Source organism: Nomascus leucogenys, chromosome 12 (assembly GCF_006542625.1).
Source record: "Nomascus leucogenys isolate Asia chromosome 12, Asia_NLE_v1, whole genome shotgun sequence".
Taxonomy (NCBI): Eukaryota; Metazoa; Chordata; class Mammalia; order Primates; family Hylobatidae; genus Nomascus; species Nomascus leucogenys.
In genome coordinates, this window is record NC_044392.1 from 17,249,226 (window position 1) to 17,267,086 (window position 17,861).

The 17,861-nt window shown below is 44.8% G+C and overlaps 2 protein-coding genes across 5 annotated transcripts in view; both read right to left on the reverse strand.

Moving 5' to 3' along the window:
* AGBL4 (ATP/GTP binding protein like 4) overlaps positions 1-17,861 on the reverse strand; it is a 1,461,703-nt gene that overhangs the window by 218,092 nt on the left and 1,225,750 nt on the right. The gene's annotated exons all lie outside the window — the stretch shown is intronic.
* Positions 1-17,861, reverse strand: part of BEND5 (BEN domain containing 5) — a 50,267-nt gene that overhangs the window by 21,043 nt on the left and 11,363 nt on the right. For 2 of the 4 annotated variants that reach the window (XM_012511540.2, XM_030823881.1), the window contains 2 exons: positions 13,124-13,257; positions 10,671-11,137 (listed from right to left, as the gene is read on the reverse strand). In XM_012511540.2, coding sequence (XP_012366994.1) covers positions 10,671-10,908 — 238 coding nt within the window. In that variant the 5' untranslated portion in view covers positions 10,909-11,137; positions 13,124-13,257. The remainder of the gene's footprint in view (positions 1-10,670; positions 11,138-13,123; positions 13,258-17,861) is intronic. The other 2 variants (XM_030823880.1, XM_003259005.3) reach the window with 1 other exon arrangement.

Consider the following 17,861-nt stretch of genomic DNA (forward strand, 5'->3'; position numbering starts at 1 on the left):
ACCTTCTCAGACCCTCTCAGAAGTCATCAGCTGCTTTCACCTGCTGCTGTAGCTGTGCCTCTGTTTCTTGGCTCCATTAGGCTTCCAGTGAAAGCAGAGACAAATCTGGTTTCATTCCTTTGGTGAGAATCTACTAAGTACCTCCTGAGTGCCAGCCCTGGGCTAGGTGGAACTGAGTGCTTCACAGTCCGGCAGTGGAAAGAGACAGGCAGCAGACTACCACCAGCCATGTGGCTAACAAGCATTAGGAAAAAAACTGGGGCAGAAGCAAAGGAGGGGGTGCTGCCTCTGGAGGAGACTAGGAAATCTTCCTAAGGATGGTCACCAACTTCTGTGTTGGGGCTTGGAGGATGAGAGGAGCTTGTTGGGTGTGTGACCCTAGGGTGGGGTAGTTCTCATAAGATGAAGGCAAGTGGCACAGACCATAGGCTCACTGTGCACAAAGGGTGCAATGTGATGATCTGCATGAATTTGGGGAGGGGGAGATCACTGCTGGTTAAGGGATCCTAGAAGGCTTCAGCAAAGTGGTGATCTCTGACTGGGGCTTTGATGGATGGGCGACATCTTGGGGAGGTGGGGGAGTAGTGAGGCCAGGGTTCTTCAGGCCCCCTCTCTCTCTCCATTTTCTGAGTGCCTTCTGCGAGTGAGGGCAGGAGCAGGCTTTGTTGGGCAGAGGCAGGAGAAAAAAATTCTAGCATGAATCCCGGATTAGGTGAGATCCCAGCAGCTCACACAGATGCCTCCACAGTGGGGCCATACCCTTGGGGAATCTGAACCACAGGGCAGCAGAGTTGAAATGGATCCGAGAGAGCCCCCTTTCCAAGGGGGAGAAGCCCACCCAGGAAGAAAGCGGTGAAATAAGCAGGCCCAGGTCCCCAGTCTTGGGGGTCAAGGTTCTCCCTGACTTTGAGGAATTGCAGATGCCCATTTCAAATGACATATTTGAGAAGGAAAGGTGGCTGATACTTTGTTAAGTATCTTATATCAAATGTATCTCTCTTTTTTTCTCTCTGTAGCATTTTTCAGCCCACTGTCACGTGATTGTTTGTTTACCATCTCCCTGACTAGAACATAAACACTGAGGGGACGTTTCTGCTATATCCCCAGCACCTAGTGCAATGTCCTTCATACAGAACACTCACTAAACACGAGTTTAGTGAAAGAAGTTAATCCTTATGGTGGTCCTACAAAATCGATCTTATTATCTCTGTAAAGACTCAGAGCAGTAAAGTAACTTGCCAGAAGTCACATAGGTGGTGAGTGCTCAAATTCAGGGTTGTCAGATTCCAAAGACAGCTCTTTCCACTACCCTACCCCTCCTCAGTGAACTGTACTTTTCAGAGCTTCTTGCCTAATGCTCACTCTGTGGGACCCTCAGCTCATCTCTGACATTCCTAGGGGGTCTGTGAAAAGCTCCACAATCATGAGGGGTGCGGTGGAAGGGGAATAGGGTGTCACCTCTAGAAGCTCTGAACTTATCTTCTGGTGGCCAGGGAAGACTGGACTGGTTCTTCATCTGTGGTTCTTCTACTTCCCTCCTGCCCAACTACTTGTGCCCAGAGAGTATCCAAATGGCAGGGCATGTGCAGAATGTCCTGTCAAAGAAGCACTGAAGGCCCACACATGTATTCAATGCATGTAAAATGGACCACAGTTGGCTGGGTTGGGGGGCTAAGGAGTTGTGGTGGGAATAAGTGAGGTGGGCAGCATAAGGGCTGCTCCCAGTTTCCTGAGGGACCACTGTGGGCACAGTGAGTGCCTAAGGGTAGGAGTTATGAGGAGGCAAAGTTTGATCACATGGTGGATGTCTGCCCAACAAATCAATCCATGACCCTGACCTCTGCTGATACTCCCTTCAGGCCATGAGCCCTTCCAGAGTAGGGACCATATGGGATTCATCTTTGCTAAATGGCTGTTGATTGATTCGCCTGGCTCAGAGGAAAATAGCAACTCAGGAGTTGGAGGACTGCACCCCAGGCCACTCCAATGGGGAAGTGCCCCCACGAACCACCTGCAGGAGGGGCTGGGGTACTTCTGCTTGCTCTCATCTATGTCTGCAACCTCGTCTCTTCCTGCTACCCAGCCCTTCACTGTGCCGTCCAACCAGAACTACTTGCAGTTCCTTGAATAAGCCAGCCTCTCTTACAACTCTAAACCTTTGTTTAGGCTCTCCTGTTGCCTGAGATAGTTCCTTAACTTGGGGCCTCCTCCAGCCACCCACAACTCTCCTATCCCAGCCATGTAAGGAGCTCTCTTTTGTATCCTTTCCCAACATCCTGAGAGCTCAGGACCAAAGTAAAGCTCACCCTGCATCCCAACTGTCTGCTGTTGAGACTGTGACTTCTTTAAGGTAGCAAGGGGGGCTTAACAATTTAATTTCTCTGTGCCTAGCACAGGGCTTGGAACAGAGGAAGGATCCAATAATGTTCCCTGCACAAAAACATTTCCCTACAGTCAGAGCTATCCAGTAATGGGAGAGGCTGCACTGGAAGGCAGTGAGTGAGCTTCTTGTCTCTAGGGGAATGTTACTGGAGGCTGGGTGACTGCATGGCAGGGAGACTACAGAAAGCTTCTTGTCCTGTATAGGAGGCTAGACGAGGTGAGCTCTGGGGTTCCTTATAGGACTAAGGTCCTAGGACTCTAAGAATTACCCCCCACACTCAGAGTGCCCCCTGGAGCAGCAAGGGAGGGTATGGCCAGCCTCTGGGACCTGCTGAATCCTGGCATCCAAACAAACAACCATCCGTGTTGGCTGAACACAAACCTTCCATTGCTTCATGATACAGCGCTCATGAAATCCTATATATTCTGATTCCACATGGCATAGATATGTCCTTTCCCCTCACTGGGCCTCAGTTGTCCATCTATAAGACAGGGGTGAAAGGTTGAACTGGGTTCTCTCTAAAGAGACAATTTCTAAGAAAACTCCAGGAATTATCCGATTGGTATCTTGAAGCCATGTTGCCTGGTCAGGCTGAAACTATGAAGACATGGTGGGCTTTTAAATTAAGCAGAAAATATTCATCTAACAGCTCAAGGGTCCTGCAGTCACAGAATGCACTGCAGTACTGGATGGTCTAATGGCCAACAATGAAGGCCTAATCAGGAGGCAGGCAAAAGGGACGGTGCCACAGAAGCACATGGCTGAGGGACTCTGTGATCAGACTGCCTGATGCACAGAGGGGAGATCTGCCTGATGCAAAGCAAGAGGGGCCTCAGTTTTGAAACCTGGTTCTACCCTTTCCTGGGTGTGTGGCCTCAGGCAAGTTACCTAATCTCTCTGAGCCTGTTTTATCCACTGCTGAGGTTGTTTTATATATGGAAAGTATTTAGTGTCTGGCCCAAAGCAGGTATTCCTAGAAACCAGGCTTTGCCTGTAATGAACACTTTCCCACCTCCATTTCCTGACTGGCACATCCAAAAAAAACACAAGCTTGTCACATGGCAATATGGAAGGCAAAACCCTGCTCTAATGGAGAAACACACTCCTATTCTGACAATGGGGAAAAGCCTAACAACTTCCTCTGGATGTTCTAAATACTGAGGCAGTTGTTAGAAAAGGGACAGCCCGGAGTTGTCCTTCAACCCCATCCCCACTGCCCCCAGGAAAACGGAGTCTAGGGAGAAAGGGGAAGGAGGGTCCTGAATTGTTCAGCCACCCTGAAATCAACTTTTAAAATAATCTGGGATTATTTTAAACTGCGGCTACTTCTGATTTGGGCAACAGTTCAAAAAAAGTCCTTCAAAGTAGATGATGACCAATAATTTTCAGACAAACTATTCCACTTCTTACTACTAGATCTCTTCCTGCCATCTGAATTGAGCAGGGTACAATAGTTTTTGAAACTGCCCCACCACTAACTCTAAACCAGCAGGCAGACTGTGGGCCTCTTGGGCCTCACCTCCACATGGGAGATATAAACATCCAACTAGACAAAATGGCTCTTGTCCACCCGCTTTGGGCCTTTCTCAAAGCCCAACTTTTTTATAGTATTCCTGCTCATTGTGAAAATGAACTGAGGCTGAAAGAGACGGGAAAGAGCTCTGAGATAAACAGGCCCCAAGAAGAGAGTCCTGGCAAAGAGAAGACTGAGCCACAACTAGTGATGTCTAAAAAAATCTAGGAGGTCAAATGGGGTGGTTGAGAGCTAGAGATGGGAAGATGGAATTCTGCCCAGGAGAAGTTGGGGGTGGTAATGGACAAATTCTATCAGCTACAGACCAGTGAGTTTGAAATCAAGTCCAGGCATGGTTGTAAAATAGACTGTTCAAATATGATTTCTAAGGACTTACAAGGGGAAATAGGAAATCTCTAGGAGTCATCCAGGGTTGACCAAAGATTAAGACATGCCAGATCATCACATCTGTGTTCTGCTGTAGGACAATGGGTGCCTACGATGGATGCCAAGTGCTATATACACATTTCCTCATGCACATCTTCAAATGATTCTATATCTTGATGCAGTACCTACTGAGCACCTACTATATGTCAGCCTCTAGGAAGATGACTTTACTGCATTTATTCATTTACTCCTTTTTTTTTTCTGACAGAGTCTCACTCTGTCGCCAGGCTGGAGTGCAGTGGCATGATCTTGGCTCACTGCAACCTCCACTTCCCGGGTTCAAGCCATTCTCCTGCCTCAGCCTCCCGAGTGGCTGGGACTACAGGCGCGCGACCCCATGCCCAGCTAATTTTTGTATTTTTAGTAGAGGCAGGGTTTCACCATGTTGGCTAGGATGGTCTCGATCTCTTAACCATGTGACCCACCCGACTCGGCCTCCCAAAGTGCTGGGATTACAGGCGTGAGCCACTGCCCCTGGCCCATTTGCTCCTTTTAAGAACCATAATAGTTGATACTATCATTCACTCTGTTGTACAGATGAGGAAACTAAGGCTGAGGAAGTTAAGTAACTTGCCCGAGGTAACAAAATTTGAATTTGGTAGAGCTGGGGTTGAAAACCTCAGTATTTCTGACCTCAGAGCCCATTAGGGCTCTTAATCACTGAGCTGGTTCTCCTGTCTGTATGTAGTGGGCTTTAAGATACCTAGAGGAGAAAACAGACACCTGAGAAGGGTTAAAAAATGTGTATGAAGTTACACAGGTAATAAATTAAGACAGCTGAGATTCAAACCCAAGTAATATCTGCTGCTGAAGCCCAGGTTGTCTCCAGTACAGGAGAAAACCAGCATGAAGCATTTGGCTGACATTAGCTGCCTTTTCTAAGGCACCATCGGAGACCTGGGCTTAAAGAAACCAGTTCAGACTGCAAAGGATTTTAAAGATCAAAGCTGGTATTTTAACGGACCTTGGACAGCACACAAGGCACAAACCCAGAGGGTTACAGAGGTGTTAGTGATCCAGCTCTAAAAAGTTGAAACAGATATACAGGCCACAATGGCTTTCTCCTTTTTCAAAACTTTCAGCCAGCTTATGATCTAGCCAACAGGACATTATCTCTTCTTTTTGCATTCTCCTCTCTAAAATGGAGACAATAATCCCTACCTGGCTTGCAATAAGACTATCGGAATTGTCCAATGAGATAAAAATGTCAAGGTGCTTTGAAACCTGTAAAATGCCATGCACATGTGAATTACTGTTATTACTCTAGTTATCTATGCCTCTTCTGGTTAGAGTTCATCATTTTTGCCTATATTCCCTGACAAAGCACACACAAAATCTAAAACCGTCATCTGCCTCTCTCCTGCAATTAGAGCACTGATTTTATTTGCCTGGTGTCACGCTGCGTACATGTTTGTGTTCCCTGTGAGACTTGTGTGCATCCTGAAGGCACGGATTACGTCTGTTCCTCTTTGTATTCCTCACAGAGCCCTTGAGAGTCTTATTTGAACTAATGTTACCGGAGTCACACCACAATGAATTATACTATCTAAGTGGTACTTACAGTGTAACAAACTGGGGAGGACACCGTAGCCTTGGACTTTGCCTTCTAAGAACAGGGAATCTAGCTGAGGAGAAACCAAGAGAGACCCTAGAATTTACTCCATTCTCACACATGGGGGCTTACCCTCCCCCAACTGGGTCTCTATTGTTCTGCTTCCCTTCATCCCCTAAAATTCTCTGTGGCTGCCAATGCCCAGTTTAAACACACCATTCTAATCTACTTGTGCATTGTTTTTTAAAAAGGCACTCTGTCTTGTTCGTTACGTTATTCCCAGCACCTAACCCAGTCCTGGAACAAAGGATACCCTCGATAACTGTTCACTGAATAAAATAATGAATAAATGAATATACACAAACATCTGTACCTTGTACATTGGAATGTCACCATGCTTTTTGCATCCTTGGCATTTACTTATTTTGGGGAGGATGGGCAGGAAAGGGAGAAAAAGGAAAAGGGGACTGGCATTTATTGAACACTTACAACATGGGGGTCACGGGGCTAAAGTTATGACATTTGCTTCCTTATTTAATTTTGACAGTGGAGGAAAGTGAATTTCCTTCCTATCAGAAAGGGTTGTTTACCATGCTAAGATCACAGACAAGGAAAGTTCTGTTTTACAGAGAGAGATGATATCCTTTGTGGGGAGTAAAGGGGATGGAGGAGACACCCCCATGTTGGGAAAAATAAGTCTAAGAGCTGAAGAAGGCCATACGGGTGAGGGTCCAGAGAGGCACGCAGGACCGGGGGTCAGGAGACCCTTAGGAATAAGCCAGTGACACTTTTTGGGCTTGTTTCCTCGTCAGCAAAATGAGGGTGACAGTCTATAGCTTAAGTTCTTTCACAACTCCATGACTCCATGTTGGAATACTTCCTGTTAAATCCATCTTTTCTTGTGTGTGGAATGAATGAAAGAATGAATAAATGTACAAATGAAGATGTGTATGATTCAGTGAAGCCTCTGAAACATACTCTCTTGCTGCTATCCCCCACCCTTGGGTGTGGCTCCACCTTTCTGACCCCAACCTCCCCAAGGTGTGCCATTACAACTCCTGGTTGCTAACGGACCCGCTTCCCACTCTGAGTCTCCATCGGTCGGAAAAGACCAGGCGGCTGCTCTCCACTACCATCTACCATTCGTAGGACCCCACTACCTGGGTGAGTAAATAATGATTTTTGCAGGCAGGTAGACTTCTTTTGAAAACTGAGCACCTCCTGACCTGTTGGCCTCCCTCGTCTCTGAATTTGCCTGTTATGGTGTGAATGATCCAGCACCCAAGCTAGACAAAGGCCCTTGAGGTAGGCCCCTAGCTGAGGTGGACAAAAAACGAAAATACTCAAGGATATACCTCCAGGAGCAACACTCAAATGAGGCCCAGGGGGCACAGAATGGCAAAGCCTGGGTCCTACATCAACCCTAAGCCAGGACGTGTTTCTCAGAGGGCAAGTGAAGGCGAGAGTCAAACAAGGGTCTCTCATTCACTTTCTGGTTGTTCTCTGCCTTCTTAGTGGTGTTTATAGATCAGGATCTGTTACAGCAAGGGGATATCTTACCAGACTTTCCAAGAGAGACTTCTCCCTTCAGATGCTAACCTCTCTCCCAGAACTGGCACTCTGTGTTTTAATAACATGTTTACCTCCATCACTACCCTCTCCCTACCTCCCAATGTCTTAATCTTCTTTGTATCTCCGTAAGTTCCTAGGCTCAGAAAGCATTTGGTCAATGTTAGCTGACTGATTGAATAAACAAATGAACAAACATATATAACCTCTCTTATCTTCAATATTGTAAGAGGATACTGAGGCAGAGAAGTTAGTTACCTTGCCCAAGGTCATATAGCCAACTACTGGCTGGGGGGTGCCTGAGTTAAAAGCCAAAGTTAACCCTGTCTTAGCTCCTCCATTACATGATGTTGAACAGGAGCTAACAGTAGTCAAGCATTAACAGAATGTCAGGCACTATGCTGTGTGTCACAAGGCTGTAATATTATCATTCCCATTTTACAGATGAGAACACTGAGGGTCAGAGACATACATGCTCTTTGCCTAAATTGCTTATCACTCTCCCCATCTACTGATTCCTATTTGGATAACAAAAATTCATCCTTCAGGCTTCAGCCTAAAAGTTGTTTCCTTCAGGAAGCCTTCCTTCTGTGACCCCTCAAAATCTGGTGGGTAATCCCCTCTGCTGTCCCACAGTCCTCTATGGTTTTGTCCCTATGAAGGCATTTATGTACTGTGCTGTCATTGATTGTTTCAGGATCTGTTTCCCTCATCAAACTTTAAACTCCTCGAGGGCAGAGGGCAAGGGCTGTATTGCAAATATACTGAATTCTAACACTAGGCAAGGTCCCTGGCATGTAGCAGGAGACAAGCAAGTATTCATGGAAGAAAATAAGGTCATAGGAAAGGAAGGAAGCAAGGGCAGAAGGACATGAGCTTCCCAAAGCCACAGAGTTGGGAAGTAGGGAAGGTGGGGTTTGAATCCAAGCCATGAAAACATACAACCTCCTCTTAAGGGTAGAGATCCTTTTATTTTATTCTTGTGGATTCGTCTTGGAACTTGGCACATTAGCATTCTCCTATTAACATGTGTTAATCAATAGACTTTTAAGCTTTCACTGATGAGAGACAGTGGGTGTGATTTTCCAGGATGCCTGTAGCGCCCAGAGGATAGGGTGGGTGGTCTATGCATACTTGGGGCTCCAGCTGATTTATGTTGAGTCCAACCCATTGTAATGATGATGGTGACTCAGGTCAGGGAAGAGCTAGCCACTGGCCTGTGCGATGGCCTTCAAGGCCTGTGGGATGGAAGAGCCTAGAAAGATCAAGACACTGAAACTATGCTTCAGGTCAAGTTTTTCTACATGTTTTAGGACTAAAAGAGGCATATAATGATGTAAAATGCAGGGTGTCTTCCCACCCCAGAGGCTTAGGAGTGGTTTCTACAGTTTAAACTCAGTTCATAATCATGAAAAACAGGTAGTTTCCCTGGGAGTTGAATTAAGTGTGAAGAATTTCTGTTTTGGGTGTACTTCCCCACAAGCCCTCAAGAAGTTTATAAAAGGCACAGCATACAAAGCACACTGAAAATACAAATTATTCACTTTAAGATTGGGAAACATTTTTTCTCTCTGAAAATTCCAGTTATCCCCATCCCCCATCACTGCTACAAGAACAATACAGCTTTTACAAATTTTTCCATTTATGATTTATCTTTGAGATTTTATTTTAATAAAGAACTTTACTAACTTTTGAAGTTGCAAACCATATGCGACTTTTCGTGTCCCTGTGAACCTCTGTAGACTACGATTTGGGACAATGGCCCAGGCAATGGTAGAGTTGGGGAGTGGACAAACTCCAACCTACGAATTGAGTGACTAGAGTTGAGACAGAACTTTACCTCTGCCTCCCTAAGTGACTCTGGGGAAGTCCCAATGTCATTTCCTTTTCTATGACAAGGGCATGAAAAGGCCTCTCTGCTGACTCCTTGGACCATCCAAAGATCTACTGAGCCACTACCTTGGGGACATACTTTAAGAAGCAAATGACACCTACAAATGTAAGTAAATTAGGGTAAGAATAAATCAAAGAAGAATGAAGCTTCATGTCTAAATATATTATCTAGATAATGAAAACCTTCATAAGGGCAAAAATTGTATTTTATTTAAACTTTGGGGATATTTCTAGACTAGATTACCACCTTCTTCAAGCAAAGCACACTGACTCAGAGTTATTAATTACTGTCTTCAGGGGCTACAGAGGCAATGAACTTGTGTCAAACCGATTTCCTCAATATTGACTGGGCTGGGCTCTATCTTTTATAATTCTAGATTCTTATGTTCTGAAAGCATTTTTCTGTCTTTTTCTCTCTGGTAAGCAGTCATTTCTTCCGGCAGTCAAAGCTGCTGCCTTTCAGATTTCTTGATCCCTGCTTCTAAACCACTTTAGATCAGAAAACCTGATTAGTTAAAATAGGGTGCAACATAAGAACCTATTAAGTTCTATGAGCAAACCAAAGGAGTTTCATATGTCTTTATATTCATCTTGCTAAGGTCATGTGCCTCCCTGCTCAAAGCTTTCTAATGCTTTCCATTCCTACCAAAACAAGTCCAGACATCCCAGGCTGGTAAAATTTTCAAGTCCTTCTATCTTCTGTCCTCAAAGCACATTTGCATTATTCCTCTCAGTGTGCTCCAGGTATTTGACCATGCTCACGAGTGCTGCTCAGCCTCCTCTTGTGCCTTGAAACACTGCCCAACCTTCAAAGCTCAGTTTCTTACTGAAGTCTCTCCATGCCCTCAGTTACAAATAACCTCTCCAACCCCTGAACTCTCATATCATTTTGTCAGCATTCTCCTTTGGCGTTTATCACTTTCTGACTTAAACTAATACATGTTGTTAGGATCATGTCTACTTCTTTTTACTATCCTGAAACCTCCTTGGAGGGGTTCCCTACAATCCCGGTTACTGCCTCTTGCTGAATGAATGCCTAAGTGAGTGAGCAGTGACAAATATTTTGTCAGCTCTTATTCTCTGACCCATGTTCGCCAATGTTCCCATAGCTGAGGCTGCTGCATACATAAGCTCCTATCAGATTCACTATGAGAGGGGAGTGACTCTTCCTTGAGATCACTGATAAGCCAAGAGTCTTTCCTTCCCTAGCCTCAGGGCACTTGGTCTCCCTCTCTCCTTTCCCTTCCCAGAAGAGGATCTGCATGAAGTATTCCACCCCAGTGGAGTGGTAGGTGGCCTGCTGGGGCACTCACCGCTGCCAAGCCGCAGGAGCAGCACATCCTGGAGCCTCCGGTTAAGGTCACGGAGCTCCTTCATTTCAGACACAAGTGCCCCGTACTCCTTGAGCTTCTTGGCCTGTTGCACCAGCTGCCTCCGAGTCCGCTCCAGCTCCTGCTGGAGGTGGCGCATCTCTTCCTGTTGCTGCTGGTAGTTGCGCAGCAGCTCCTCATACAGAGCCCGGGGCACCACAGCATCTTCTAGACTGTCCATGTCCTCTGTGCCTGGCGAGGCCTCCACGAAGACCTCTTCCGGACACGTGCTATGGCCCAGGCTCAGGCCGTTCTGCTTCTCTAGCCGAGCCACCACTGCCTCGATGCTCTTGTGCGCCACTTCGCTCGGCTTACGCCCCTCAGGTCTCTGTGTAGGACAACGAGAATCAGTTCAGGCAAGGGCAGCTGGGACTTTCTTGGACTGCAGCTCAATATTTCCCCAGACAATCCTAAAATCACAGAATCACAGAACATCAGTGCTTGGAGAAACCTGTGCAAACACTTAGTCAAAGCCCTTCATTTTATAAATGGGGAAACATTTTATACATTTTATAAATGGGGTTCCGAGTGGGGAAGGGGCTTGCCCAAAGTCATAACCAGGACACTGGTTTCCCAGGCCTGCACTTTTTCCTTTTCACCACTCTGCCTCCTGGATGCATATACCATGACCACCCTTCCCAACTCCCCAGGCCCCAGCCCACCCACAATGCCTAGGCAGTGGCTTGCTCATGGGGATGTTCAATATGTATTTGTGGAGAATCAGGGAGAAATCAGGCCGGGCCAAGTGATCCCAGAGGAGTCCCAAATGTCTCCAACAACAAAAACATAAAATTCCTCCCCAAAGGCAATTCACCATGTAAACTTTTCATCAAGAATGCTTTAGGTGGAAAGGATGTTAAAAACTCTAATCTACTCTAATCTAGGGCAGAAAACATGTCTTATTTTCTCTGTTTCTCCTCTGCCTACTCACTCAGAACTGGCACTCAGTAGGGGCTTGAAAAATGTTTACTCAACCGAAAAGTTCAAAGAATTCCAGCATTGAAAGGTACTTTCAGTTTAACTTCCTCATGTTACAGGTGAGAAAACTGAGGGTCAGAGAGTTCAGGGAAGGACTACACTTAGGGTCACATAGTGAGACACAAACAGAGCCAAAACCAGAATTTGGAATCTAACTTCCAGTACAAGGCTCCTTCCCCGACGTCTGCCAGCCTCTCCCTCAGCAAGACAGTGGATAGAGAGAAGAAAGTTCATTTACGAGAGAATTATCCAGGACCCCCTCCGAGCTTGGGGTTCCACTGCCTGAGGAAATTCTAGCTCAAGTAGCTATAGCTTCTACTGAGGGGCAGTGAGAGTTACAGGATCAAATGAATTCTTCACTCAGCGCAGGAGGGTCAGGAGCTCTCCTGACTGGGGCACGTGTAGGAAGTGCAGACAACTGAGGACATGAGATTCCAGGCACTTCTCACTAAGTTTCAGGAAATTTAAGGAAAACCAAACCAAATCAAACCCAGCCCAATGAAACCATGACTCTGATGTTGTGTTACATGACAAAATCTTAAGTCGTTTTATCTGCTGAGATAAGGTGCTACTAGTGTAGATGAATTTATCATTTAACTAAAGTGATCGTTACAATATGTCTGCGTCACTGTAATGTGAGACCCCTGGAGGCAGGGACCATGTCTGGCTAATGGTTCCAGGTACCAGCACAGGGCCAGGCCCATAGCAGGAGTACAGCGAATGCCATGAACTGAACTCAGCTACATTCCTTGGGAACCCCCTCAACCTTGTGACCAAAATCAGACCATGGTCAATGCAGAAGACATCCCATTTCCTTATCTTCCTTCACCTTTCCTCTCAGGTATCTACTGAACAGAAAAAAACAGCTAGCTTGCTGAACAAGATGTTCAGCAGTTTCCAAAGTGAAGGCTGGAGACCAACTGGGACACACAGCAAGAAAATGCAACCTCATGCAAATGTTTCCATCTAACCTGAGGTCTCACAAATCCCTTCTGTGAACCTCATGCACTTCCCAATGAGTTCAGCCTTAGCTATTTGGGGCAATCTGACAGTGACTGGCCCTAAACTTCTCCCCAAGAACAGCTGCTTAACGTTCTTGGAGCTCAGCAGTGACCTCTCCAGAGCTGTGGGCCAAGGAGAAACACACCGTTCCAAACCTCCAACAGCGATGACACTGCACAGACTGTGCAAACAGGACCATGCTTGGTGGCACAGCATGAATCAGGGCTCTCTGGAAAGTTGGCCAGCAAGGCAAATACACACTAGTTGTCCCACGCTTTCCTTACCCTGAAAAAAATCATGGCCGGTGATACCAGGGGACATTTACATGGGGAGAGGAAGCCAGACTGAAACTCTTTAGCTATGAGATATCTGAAAATACTCCCACATACTTCCAAAGAAAGAAAAGATTTTGTTACCTTGATGTGTCTAAGCTGTAAATCTTCTTCCCCATAATCTTTAACCTCTCCATCTTCTTCTACATGATTAAGAGAAAGCTTGGGGATTTTTATTTTCTTCTGCATCACACTGTTTTCAAGGTCAGATTTGTCTTCTAAAATGCATATCAAGAGAACAAGGTTCATCATGAGTTAAAATGAGTCATTATGAGTTTAGAATGCCCAAAACCTCAAATGCTAGAAAATAATTGAGGCCAGACCAGTTAAAAAGGAAAAACAAACAAACTCAAGGCCGGTTCCCTCTTGCATACAGGGATCCTAATAGCAGTGCAGATCTAGGAACAAGGGTGTTTGCTAAAAGCACTGTCATACAATGCATTGAAATAGCAGCCAGTGAATTTGCTTAGGGGTTTCTCTAAGTACATCCTAAAGGGTGGCCTTTTACGGAATTCTAGAATCTTGAATTGGAAGAGCCCTTAGATTGCTATCTGATCTAAACTAAAATGGCACATGAATCCCTCAACTCAACTGAGATCTTTCTAAGCCAAGTGTCTTCCCAGGAGAACTTGGTGGGTTTCTGTCAGCTCAAGTGCCAATAGACATGAGAGAGATTATAGCTGATAGGGATGTAAGGAAGGGCAGGGGTATCTCCACAGCCCTGACACAAGGCAGGCTGAGGTAACGCAGACGGGGGAAGAATAACATTTATCCCCTTTTTACTGGTATCAGATCTCAGCATGACTGAGTTTGAGGGACCTCAGTGAACAAGTGGTCCAACTCTCTCATGTTACATGAGGAAATTCAAACCCATAGGATGGAAGAGGCTTGCCCACGACATGAGTCTGAGGAAGAGTGGGAAACAGGCCTCTGGCACCTCGCCCACTGCTTACGTGTGCTCACGACACATACTGAATGTAAAGTGCTACACAAACACAAAAGGATATTATTTCTACTCATTTTCTCATTCTTTAAGCTCAACCTCAGATAATCTGTTTCTTTTTCTGCACAGATTTCAAACTGGACTTTCCAGATTTGTCTCTCACTGGATATGTCCAAAAATAAAAGTTCAAACAAGAGGGCTCCAGAGGCAAAAATCTTCATCTTCTCTGGACTGTCCCCTTGTGGTAAACTACTTTGTGCTCAGGGCTTAAACTGACACTTTAGAGATTGCTGTTTCTCATGGTCCTCAAAGGTTCCCACTGCTATATCCCAAATGCGTTTTGTAGCATGTTGCCTAATGTTGGATGTAGCATATGGCCAGGTAGTTAGTTAAATCCAGTCTTGAAGGGTTTTGTGTGTGTGTGTGTGTGTGTGTATGTATGTATTTGCATGTGTTAAACATGCTCTTACACTGTTCCCAGGCCAGGCTTCTCTCCTCACAACTTGTTAGTAAAGCTGAGAAGGCAGCTTATAAGCACATAACTATTCCAGAATGTACTCAAATGCTGAATCTTCCCAAATGGTCTTAGGGATGAAGGCCCAGCTGGTCAGAGGTGGGAGTCTAGTATCAGAGACGTAAGTGTGAACCTCAGCTTTTCTATGACAGGATGAGGACAGGTAGGTAAGGGCCTTAATCTCTCCGAACTCGAGTCTCTCCTCATAATGGAGGTTGTGAGGATGACAGCAATAATTCACGCAACCCACTGAACAGTGCCTGCTACACACTGGACATTCAATGGATGGCACAGTATAATTGGTATTATCAATGTGTTCTGAATCATTTTCTTCTCTTAAGCATAAAGTGAATAGAGATTTAATTAAAAAAACAACAACAAAGAAATGATTTAAGTAGGGTAAGGATGATAAATGTGCTGCTCAGAAAAAAAAGAGGTGGTCTTTGTTAACAACCCCCTACTGATGAAAATGGCCTTTCCCACTGAGCAGAGGAGCAATCCTTGGGTTCCTATTTCCACAACAATGGCTCGTTCTTGCACTCATTGTGCCTATAAAATACATCCAATGGGTTAGGCATGAACAACAATAGGGACTCAGGGTTTTCTAAAAGAGCAACAGTTTCCCTCCTACAAATCCTTGCTGACTTCTAAGTCAAAAGGCTGCTAAAATGTAAAACCTAAAGAAAGTACTTCAGATGAAAATATCTTGCAATGGTGTTTTTTTGTGTGTGTGTACGTGTGTGTGTGTGTGTGTGTGTGAAAAAAACAGGCAAAAAGAGAGAAAGAGAGAGAGGGGATGAGGGTGGTATTAGGATTTCTGAATGTGTTGAGGCAAAGCTCCTGGACTAGTCTTCACTTTGACAAGTTGAGGGCAAAGTCTGACATGCAGAGCCACGAATTAGAAATGACAAGCTATGCTATGCCTCCCTGGGCTGAAACTCTGTAGCTCAGGATCATGTTGGTGTGGAGAAAAGCAATCGTTCGGACTCACAAAACCAGGTTGACATCTGGATGGAGAATGATCCTCAGATCATCCAATTCTACTTTTCAAAATGCAGGTGAGAAAAATGAGGTTCTAAATGGTGAAGTCTGTGCATCCATCCATGCAACTCTCAGGCCCAGGAATAAAGGAGAGGCAGGATGAACAGGGTCCCCATCCTGGAGCGCTCACTGTTGTGCAAGGTCACGGAAGTTAGTGTCATAACATGAATGTAGGAGAACTCCAACCACATAATCCAGATCCAGAGCTTTGCCTTCTATGCCTCGACTTAACCTTTACTGAGAATTTACTCTGTAGGATCTAAACTCGCCCTGGGGACACAGACGAACAAACATCCAGTTGGAGATACAAGATAAAAACACAAGAAAAGAGAACCCAAGATCTCAAATGCTGAATTTGAATGAGGGAGAAGTAACTGCTAAAGGATTTTAGCAGCATGGGAGATCACTTCTGTCAGTGTAACCCTGGAAGGCTTTTGAAAGGAGGTGGCATTTGAGCTAGACTCCTTACTTGCCAGGTGATCTTGAGTAAGTTAATTTACTTCTCTGAGACTATTTCCTCACCTATGAATTGAAGTAAATAATTCCTACTCACATTGCAGAACACTGTGAAGATGACCAATTCTGTGTGTTACAAACTCGGGCAGAGTGAATGGCACTTCAACAGTTGGTACTCATAAAAGGATAGCCATTTAAAGGATGGTAAGAATCTGGACTACACAAGAGGGGTAAAGAATAGAAGCCAAATGGGGAAGGCTGGGGAAATATTTAGATCGAAATGGTTATGAATGATGGTTCAGTTATAGGCAGGAGGGAGAGGTGAGAAGGGAAGAAAAGGTGGTTGGAACTAGAAAATAAGTGGCCTTGAATGCCAAGTTAAGAAGAGCTGAGGCTCAGTGTGCAGATGTGGAATAAACCAGGCGTCAGACAACCTGGATTCCAAGTCCAGTTCTGTCGCTTTTTAGGTGTGAGATGTCAGGCAAGCTGCTACCTCATTTAGCATAATTTTTCTCTGTACAAATGCAGATACAATATGTACCTCAAGTAGGATCAAATCAGCTCAGTAAATGTTCCTTGAAAACAATACAGCCCCGTGCAGACAAAGGTGCAGTGGATGACAGAGCTCAGCAAGGATTGCCTGCTGGCTTCTGCTGGCTTGGGGCTTGGGGCAGGCTTGCTTCTGGAGGTAGAGACCTGCTTAGCTGCCTAAGATGGGTGACACTCCCCATCTGATGACAGGAGGCCTCATTCCCCCACCAGCTATACTCAAGGCTCTAAGCTCTTCCATCTAATTAGAATGCCCTTCTTTCTTGTGTGCTTGACAAACTCTGCTTAGCTTCCACCCTCCTCCCTCCCCCTCAAAGATGCATTACACATCTACACATGCTACATACCTTCTTTGTAGTCTATTATCTTACTATTTGCAATTATCTGCTTAAAGATCTTATCCACTGGCATATGAGTAACCTCAGGGCAGGGCCCATATCATAGAACTACTATACAATAGAGACTCATCAAACAAAAATGTTTAATGAAAGAATAAAAAGAGGCTACACCAATAAGCATATGAAAGGAGCTCAACATCATCAGTCATTAGGGAAATGCAAATCAAAACTACAATGAGATACTACTTTATACTCATTAGGATGGCTCAAATAAAAAATAAAAGGAAAATAATGAGTGTAAAGAATGTAAAGATATTGGAACTCTCATACATTCCTGTTGGGGAATGTAGAATGGGCAGCCATAGTAGAGAACAATATGGCAGTTTCTCAGAAAACTAAACACAGAATTACCATAATCCAGCAATTCCACTCCTGGGTGTATACGCAAGATAAATGACAACATATACCCAAACAAAAACTCATACACAAATGTTCATAGCAGCATTATTCATTAAGAGCCAAAAGGTGGAAAAAAACCCAACTGTCCATCAACTTATGAATGGATAACAAAATGTGGTATACCCATACAACAGAGTATTATTCAACCATAAAAAGAAATGATGTACTGACTCATGCTACAACGTGGATGAATCTTAAAAATATTATGCAAAGTAAAAGAAGCCAGACACAAAGGCCATTTATTGATTTCATTTATATGAAATGTTCAGAATGGGTAAATCCATAGAGACAAAAAGTAGTTTAGTTGTTACCAAGAGCAGGGGGAAAAGGGCAATAAAGAGTGACTGCTCAATGGGTAACACGGATTTCTTTTCTTTTTGGGTGATAAAAACGTTCTGGAATTAAGTAGTGGTGATGGTTACAGAACATTGGGAATATACCAAAAAACACTCACTTGCACACACTTTAAAATGGTTAAAATGGTGAAATTCACATTGAATGAAATATACCTCAATAAAAAAT